At 43.7% G+C, this 9,098-nt stretch overlaps 1 protein-coding gene across 1 annotated transcript; it reads left to right on the top strand.

Moving 5' to 3' along the window:
* Positions 1 to 1,923: 1,923 nt before the first annotated feature.
* On the top strand, positions 1,924 to 8,079 carry LOC311120702 (26S proteasome non-ATPase regulatory subunit 8-like). The gene is made up of 7 exons (XM_084195274.1): positions 1,924 to 2,062; positions 2,218 to 2,290; positions 6,016 to 6,118; positions 6,246 to 6,411; positions 6,587 to 6,687; positions 6,819 to 6,930; positions 7,163 to 8,079. The coding sequence occupies exons 1-7, from the start codon at positions 1,952 to 1,954 to the stop codon at positions 7,298 to 7,300; spliced, it is 804 nt and encodes a 267-aa protein (XP_084051400.1). The 5' UTR covers positions 1,924 to 1,951; the 3' UTR covers positions 7,301 to 8,079.
* The last annotated feature ends 1,019 nt before the right edge of the window (positions 8,080 to 9,098 follow it).

Below are 9,098 nucleotides of genomic sequence, written 5' to 3'. Positions count from 1 at the left end.
TGTCTCTCTCTCTGTGTGTGTGTGTGTGTGTGTGTGTGTGTGTGTGTGTGTGTGTGTGTGTGTGTGTGTGTGTGTGTGTGTGTGTGTGTGTGCGCGTCTTGGATGGGGTCAGGCCTGCTGCTACTAGTTTCCACCTGACAGTTTCAAACAGACAAGATGTGTCCAAACCCTGCAGGAAATCTCTTCCATGGATAACACTAACCTTTTCCCAGATTTCCTAATCAGATCAACAGGCAGTGCTGCTGACAGAAGTGTTGCCTTTCCAACATAATAATGTGGAGCAAATGTCTTGACATTCCTCATGAGCTGTTTCAAAACTATTTAGTTGCTCAAAAACAGTTGAAGTTACTATGATGGAAAACACACAAACCCCCCCCCATTATTCTACGTGGCATTCATATGGCTGTCAAGAGTACTGCACATGAGGACCATATAGCGGATGGAACACCCCCAAACAACAGCCCACTAAACAGGGGTCTCCAACTACGTCATTGGGTGGATACATGGGGAATTCCTCACTAAGACGCCCCGTGAAGGATGAAAAGTCTGGAAACGACTTTGGTTATATTTCACGTTGAATGAGCGCCATCTAACGGACATAAATATTTATGTAAAGATGTTTTTCATTTCTCAGAAACACGACGATGTTATGTCGGCCTGTAAGCGGTATGAATGCACCATTTGCACTAGAATTCGAACGTAGAAGAAGAAGTTACCTTAGCAATGGCAGAGAGGAAGAGGCGAAGCAAGAGTGTTTACTCTGCCCAAAATCTGTCCACGAAAATAAGATCACCAATGGAGGTCAACGAGACTGTCGAATTTGTTTAACAAAAAATGTAATTGCTAATTTGCTACGTGAGGCTTATTTGATCGAATACACGTTTCGTAATGGTTAGGTTGTTACAAATCCACTGATATAAGTGGACGCATTTCGGCAACTATGAAAAAAACTACTTTATATCGGAGTTGTACCTGTTGTTCACACACATACAATATTACATCATTTAGCAGACACTCTTATCCAGAGCGACTTACAAATTGGTGCATTCAATTTAGGATAGCCAGTGGGACAACCACTTTTTTCTTTTTTTTAATGGGATTACTGTTATCCTATCCCAGGTATTCCTTAAAGAGGTGGGGTTTCAAGTGTCTCCGGAAGGTGGTGAGTGACTCCGCTGTCCTGGCGTCGTGGGGGAGCTTGTTCCACCATTGGGGTTCCAGAGCAGCGAATAGCTTTGACTGGGCTGACGCCATGGTGACGCCAATATCTGCCCTTTCATTGATTTAAATCAGGGTTCTTCAATTCCGGTCCTGGAGGGCCGAAACACGTCAGTTTTTTATTTCTACCTGGTAGTTAATTGCACTCACCTGGTGTCCCAGGTCTGAATTAGCCCCTGATTAGAAGGAGAGGATGAAAAACAGAGGTGTTTCGGCCCTCCAGGACCGGAATTGAAGAACCCTGATTTAAATGGTCCCACCGAAAGCTATATCTGGTTCAGCAAGATTTTAGAAAGGCTGCCATGTTAGCGCATTTATTATCGACATTTTGGTGATGTATATCCGACAATTCCCTATGAAAAACAGAGCAGCGAATTTAAGACGTTTTTATTGATAAGTATTCGGGATAATGTGTATCCAAGTCTGTAAGGTGTTGTGTCAACAAATTGCATTTATGCGTTCACTGGACATCTTCATAGGATTGAAAAACAATCGGAAATTAACAGCACAACACTGAAGAGTGAATTATTACTTCGCAACGGCTATGGGAGAATGTGGCGATCTCGGAATATTCAGACAGAAAATAAACATGTTCGGACATGTACTTCCATTGTTAGAGGGGTCACTCGACTATCTTGTCAATATAATAGATCGTCTTTGGCAACAGCGCTGTTTTACGACAGTTGCATGCCGTATTCCAAGCGTCCGGTGTCGTACATTTTGCAGAATCACCATGGCGTCTGTATTGAAAGAGACCGCGGGGCTATATGAAACATTGAAAACGGAATGGAACAAGAAAAATCCCAATCTGAACAAATGTGGAGAAATTTTGAGCAAGCTCAAGGTAAAGGCTATTACAATATTTGGTTGCTTCACCCTCGAACCTAAGTAATAGGGGATTTTGTCAATTAGCTAGTATTGCTAGCTAACGTTAGCTAAGCTAACGTAACCAACTGTTTTACAAATATGTTAACTGTCCGTTGCTATTTCTTTCTACAGATTTCGTTGTTGGAGTTAAACTTCTTACCAACAACTGGGACTAAGCTCACCAAACAGCAGCTTATTTTAGCTCGTAAGTATCTAGTCATCACAACACAATGCTAACTAGCGGACGTTAGCTGGGTCATTCCTACAATGCAATGCCTTTTCTGGCCCCAAGAAATATCAGTTCTAATGTCGTAAAATGTGGATTCCAAAAGGTTTAAAATATAACGTCAGGTGTGCTTTACCGTAACAACACCAAAATATGGATCCTGAAAGTGAATTTTATGCATTTTAAACACTTTGTCAGTGGATGTAGGCGTTTATGCCATGTCCCCAGTGTGTCCCGGATATCACTTTCCACCCTGTTAGTTTGTAATTCTCCATTTAAGAAAACAACCCCTTACTACAATGACACCACATTCAGGAAGTGTCATAATTTATTTGGTGGGAAAACTATGATAAGCTAATTAAATATAAACACTCAGTTTGATCCATTTGTAAATGTTTCATGTTAGGCTAAATTATAGAGAATAAACATGTTAAATGTGTTTGATAGAGAAGTTAAAATCCTGTTCAAGTGTTCACCAATATGCTAGCTCAATCTTGCTTACTCAGAGCTATGGCCAAGTTAGGCTCAAAATCAAATGTCAACCCTGTTAGGTTCCACCCTGTTAGGATTATGCACCTAACAAATTGGAAAATGCACCCAAAAATGTTGTATGTGCCTGAGCTTGACCAATATGGTTTTGTGAAAGTCAAACTTGGCCTTTTTCTGATAGTATGTATGTGGACCTGTCCTCTCTGCTGCCCTCTACACACACACACACACACACACAGTTGAAGTCCTGTGTAGCTCAGTTGGTAGAGCATGGCGTTTGCAACGCCAGGGTTGTGGGTTCGATTCCAACGGGGGACCAGTATGAAAATGTATGCACTGACTAACTGTAAGTCGCTCTGGATAAGAGCGTCTGCTAAATGACTAAAATGTAAATGTTAAGTCGTAAGTTTACATACACTTAGGTTGGGGTCATTAAAACTCGTTTTTCAACCACTCCACAAATTTCTTGTTAACTATAGTTTGGGCAAGTCGTTTAGGACATCTACTTTGTGCATGACACAAGTCATTTTTCCAACAATTGTTTACAGACAGATTATTTCACTTATAATTCACTGTATCACAATTCCAGTGGGTCAGAAGTTTGCATACACTAAGTTGACTGTGCCTTTAAACAGCTTGGAAAATTCCAGAAAATGATGTCATAGCTTTAGAAGCTTCTGATAGGCTAATTGACATCAATTTAGTCAATTGGAGGTGTACCTGTGGAGGTATTTCAAGGCCTACCTTCAAACTCTGTGCCTCTGCTTGACATCATGGGAAAATGAAAAGAAATCAGCCAAGACCTCAGTAAAAAATTGTAGACCTCCAAAAGTCTGGTTCATCCTTGGGACCAATTTCCAAACGCCTGAAGGTACCGCGTTCATCTGTACAAACAATAGTACGCAAGTATAAACACCATGGGACCACGCAGCCGTCATACCGCTCAGGAAGGAGACGCGTTCTGTCTCCTAGATATTAACATACTTTGGTGCGAAAAGTGCAAATCAATCCCAGAACAACAGCAAAGGACCTTGTGAAGATGCTGGAGGAAACCGGTACAAAAGTATCTATATCCACATTAAAACGAGTCCTATATTTACATAACCTGAAAGGCTGCTCAGCAGGGAAGAAGCCACTGCTCCAAAACCACCATACAAAAGCCAGACTACGGTTTGCAACTGCACATGGGGACAAAGATTGTAGTTTTTGGAGAAATGTCCTCTGGTCTGATGAAACAAATAGAACTGTTTGGCCATAATGACCATCGTTATGTTTGGAGGAAAACCCACATCCCTGCCGGCCAAACCCTCCCCTACCTTGGATGACGCTGGACCAATTGTGCGCCGCCCATGGGTCTCCCGGTCACGGCCGGCTGCGACAGAGCCAGGACTCGAACCAGGATCTCTAGTGGCACAGCTAGCACTGCGATGCAGTGCCTTAGACCACTGCGCCACTCGGGAGCTTAAACAATTTCAAGGCAATGCTACCAAATACTAATTGAGTGTATGTAAACTTCTGACCAACTGGGAATGTGATGAAATAAATAAAAACTGAAATAAATCATTCTCTACTATTATTCTGACATTTCATATTCTTAAAATAAAGTGATGATCCTAACTGACCTAAGACAGGGAATTTTTACTAGGATTAAATATCAGAAATTGTGAAAAACTGAGTTTAAATGTATTTGGCAAAGGTGTATGTAAACTTCCGACTTCAACTGTGTGTGTGTGTGTGTATATATGTAAAGTTGAGGTCCAAATGGCACCTCATAGTTGGAATGACCAAGCTAGCTCATAGCCTCTTTGCTCCAGTTGGAATGACCAAGCTAGCTCATAGCCTCTTTGCTCCATAGTTGGAATGACCAAGCTAGCTCATAGCCTCTTTGCTCCATAGTTGGAATGACCAAGCTAGCTCATAGCCTCTTTGCTCCATAGTTGGAATGACCAAGCTAGCTCATAGCCTCTTTGCTCCATAGTTGGAATGACCAAGCTAGCTCATAGCCTCTTTGCTCCATAGTTGGAATGACCAAGCTAGCTCATAGCCTCTTTGCTCCATAGTTGGAATGACCAAGCTAGCTCATAGCCTCTTTGCTCCATAGTTGGAATGACCAAGCTAGCTCATAGCCTCTTTGCTCCATAGTTGGAATGACCAAGCTAGCTCATAGCCTCTTTGCTCCATAGTTGGAATGACCAAGCTAGCTCATAGCCTCTTCGCTCCATAGTTGGAATGACCAAGCTAGCTCATAGCCTCTTTGCTCCATAGTTGGAATGACCAAGCTAGCTCATAGCCTCTTTGCTCCAGTTGGAATGACCAAGCTAGCTCATAGCCTCTTTGCTCCATAGTTGGAATGACCAAGCTAGCTCATAGCCTCTTCCCTCAGTAAGACCTGTAACAGGCGGGCTGTCTAGCTCCCGCCTCTTTGGATTGGTGGATACATCTCATTATTGTAATCCTTTTCTGAATATTCGATGAGGGTTGTTGAAGTCAACCGCTTGTATTGAAAGGAGAGCGACTCAATGCTACTAGCCTCATGCTCTGAATATGCATAGCTATCTGGAGAAAACTCTGATATAAAGTGTTTTTTCTCTGTGGCTGGGATGTCACCTGTACTACTTATATCAGTACACTAATAACAACTTGAGTGTTACCAAACTTCTATTAGATCAAATAAACCTCATGTAGCAAATAAGACATTCATTTTTTGGTTGACCAAATTCAACACTCTAAAACTCCTTGCTTGGTGTGCGAAACAATGAAAATACGCCACCTGCTGGAGGGAGAGCGTTTTCCGCTGAGTTGGGCCTCTCTGGGAAAGATTAACTTTATGCAAATACTCTATCGCAACGTTATTGACCAATAGAAGCTCACTAGAGCTTCCAGACCCTGCTGGATTGGCTGTTTATACCTAGAACTACCTAGCCTGCTTACTAGCACCCACATGAGCGTGAAGGGCTGGTAAATATGTTTTTGGGGTACGGGATGTCGTCTTCAGCGACGGGAGGTCTGTGTACAGGTCTCCCGGAGCGAAGACGCTAGCTGCTTCGTTTTTTGTTGACATGTCTTCCTGTGTGCTTGTCAATAGAAAGGACTTCCGGAGTCATTGCTCAGAATCAGCTGCATAATTTCAGTGTGTGATAACTAGGATATATCAGGGTTTGATCATATGAGCTGGATGACAACAGTGGCTAACATATTTCTACATTGTTTGTCAGGTGATGTTCTGGAGATCGGGGCTCTGTGGGGTATCCTGAAGAAGGACATCCCCTCCTTTGAGAGATACATGTCCCAGCTGAAATGCTATTACTTTGATTACAAGTAATGTCACTTGTTTCATATTCAAAATAATACTGGTCTTTCTCAATGTATTCCCAGAGCATGTCAACCTATGCTTGTTCAGTAGTCAACTAGATCAGTTTTCTCCCACTCTTCATCTTCCATCCAGGGATGAGTTGCCAGAGTCATCTTACATGCACCAGCTGCTGGGTCTGAACCTGCTCTTCCTGCTGTCCCAGAACCGTGTGTCAGAGTTCCACACGGAGCTGGAGAGGCTGACTGCTAAAGACATCCAGACCAACGTATACATCCGACACCCCGTCTCCCTAGAGCAGGTGACTGCCGCCGCTTCAGACGTGTGCCTCATCTCCCTTCGTTGACTTCTTACTTTTACTATTTTCAACAGGAACTTCTTCGCTGGTTCTCATCTCTTCTCAGTTTTATCTTTGTGGAGCCATGTAACTTCCCATGTGTAGAACTGGCTTGTATAATGTCTGTTTTTCCTGTCAGTACCTGATGGAGGGGAGCTACAACAAGGTGTTTCTGGCCAAAGGGAACATCCCTGCTGAGAGCTACACCTTCTTCATAGACATTCTGCTAGACACCATCCGGTAAGAGACAGCATGACTTCTGACATGGGATGAATTCATATTGCCTGGAAATGGCAGATGCATGGATTCGGTGAGTCGTCCTTGTGGTCCAGCGATGGCATGGTGTGATTTGTTATCCGTCTTGTTTCCAGTGATGAGATTGCTGGGTGCATAGAGAAGGCGTATGAACAGATCCAGTTCAACGAAGCTACCAGAGTGCTCTTCTTCTCCTCCCCGAACAACATGACAGAGTATGCCAAGAAGGTTAGTTCATGTCCGTTCTACTCTGTTGTGTGCCCTACTGAACACTAGCCTGGTCCAAGATCTGTTTGTGCTTGACATAAGAGTCGGCTTTACAGCACAAACAGATCTGGGACCGGGCTAACTGATCATGCCCCTGGATTTGAGAGAATGGGAGATCCGTAGAACTTGAGTTTAGTCCAGCGGGGCTGGACCCAGAGCCTCATCCTATATTAAAGTTGTGTGTGTTTTGCAGCGGGGCTGGACCCAGAGCCCAGACGACTACTACTCGTTCAGCAGCCAACAGCAGAGGACAGAGGAAGTCAACATCCCCTCCACTGAGCTGGCTACGCAGGTCATCGAATATGCTCGGCAGCTGGAGATGATTGTTTAGAGAGAGCATCATACTGCAGAAGCTAGCTATATATATCTGACACCTTAGACCCAGACACATGCAGACATACAGATTGTCAGACTGGTAGATTTTCCAACACTTTTGTTCTCTTCCACTCCCCCTGCTTCTCACGGCTCTGATAAGAGACTGGGCATGAGTGTTTTTACATCCTCTAGTCTGACCGTATGTTTACACATTGGAGTAATGTACTGAAATAAAGTTGTGGCATCACTTCACAACTAAGGCCAGTCTGTTCCGTGGCTCCTGACAGCTTTGTCCACCTTTGGGAATTAGCCTGAGTTTAAAGATTGAAGTGTTGGCACATTCTAATGGCCAAGTTTCCATTTACCCTAACTGCATTGAGGAACTTGATGTGAACGTTTGGAGAGTTTGTGTCTAGGGGAATAGGGTGTAATTTGAGATTTTCCCTGTCCATTTACTAATGCATAGTGTGCTGCAAAACAGTGGCCATATAGTGAGTCTTCCATGTCTCTAAATGGTTGACATCCTGCATTACACCTGGTATTTGGGTTATCCTTGTCCTCTGAGGTATTATTTTTTTTTTACTCTGTAGTGCTCACAGAAGTCTATTTCAATGCCCTGGCCTCGTCTCCTAGCAACTGACAAAGAATTGCTGTAAAAGTATTTGTTAAATGTTTGGTTTAATTTCTTGCCCCCCCCCCAATGGTTTGTAATCTAATTGATCTGGAAAATACAAATGTTTGTTTCTGTAAGATTATCAACAATTTGACATTTAAAATATTAAAATCTTTTTCTGACTTGTGGTCTACTTTATAATTTGAAGTGTACTTTAACAGGTAATTTAACATTACTATATTACTCAATTAGATTATTTAATCCATGCTTTATTTTGAAGATCAGTTTCATGTAGTATAAATATTTCCTAAACACATAGCTAGTGTGACTCCAGTATTGGTGAATGAGCATGTGTTGTCACTGGTGCGTCTCTCCTCGCTCTCGCAGCGCTAGGGAGGCGGCTAGGGTTGCCGTGGTGACCCAGGGAGGCTCGCACAGGTAGTTCCTGCTCACGTTCAACCTGATGGGAGAGGAAGACCGAGAAGAGACGGGTTGACTTTCTTCACTGGGGGACTAGAAATGATCAAGCTAGTATAGGAATGGAACAGGATATTTTCTTTCCTACATGACCTGGTACCATAGCTTGACACATTCATATCGATAGTGTTATATCAAATGATGGAGCCAACGCTGTCTGTGTAGCTAGGTTGGAGTGTGTTGGTGTGACTCACCACTTGGTGACGTTGGGTGGCAGCGCTGAATTAGTGGCACGGTGCTGGCAGCGGGCATGACGCGAGCAGAATTTGTCCACCATGAACGGGTGCCAGCGGCCTGATGGGCGGGGAGGGCAGTTGGGAGACAGAGGAGAGGCTGGTGGGATATCCTCCATTTCCTCCTCTTTATTCTTGGACTGAGACACTGCTTGTTTCTGTTTCTTCCTGGACCTGGGTGGAGAGGCTGGGGGGTTGGACACTTTAGGTGCTGTGGGGTCTGCAGGGGGTTTGTGGTCTGAGGCTTGTAGTAACTGGGTAGTGGGTATGGCAGCAGTAGTAGCTGTGGATGGGTTAGTAGTAGTAGTAGCTGTGGAGGGGTTAGTAGTTTTAGGTGTGAAGGGGTTCATGCCACTGTACCACTCCTCGAAGGCTGTGTCTACCTCTGTAGGATCATCCACCTCCCTCAGCGTCACCTTGCTGCCCAGTGTTGTAGACATGCTGAACGTAGAGAAGCCATCAGGATAATGGAACTCATTAGAGTACTTCTG

This window comes from Coregonus lavaretus, assembly GCF_964263955.1.
Source record: "Coregonus lavaretus genome assembly, contig: HAP1_SCAFFOLD_4377, whole genome shotgun sequence".
In the NCBI taxonomy this organism is placed as follows: Eukaryota; Metazoa; Chordata; class Actinopteri; order Salmoniformes; family Salmonidae; genus Coregonus; species Coregonus lavaretus.
This window is presented reverse-complemented; position numbering and strand designations above follow the sequence as displayed.

Coding starts and splice junctions, on each gene's coding strand:
- LOC311120702 (XM_084195274.1), top strand. CDS start 1,952: ATGGCGTCTGTATTGAAAGAGACCGCGGGGCTATATGAAACATTGAAA. Junction 2,291..6,015: donor ACAGCAGCTTATTTTAGCTC/GTAAGTATCTAG, acceptor ATTGTTTGTCAG/GTGATGTTCTGGAGATCGGG. Junction 6,688..6,818: donor ATTCTGCTAGACACCATCCG/GTAAGAGACAGC, acceptor TCTTGTTTCCAG/TGATGAGATTGCTGGGTGCA.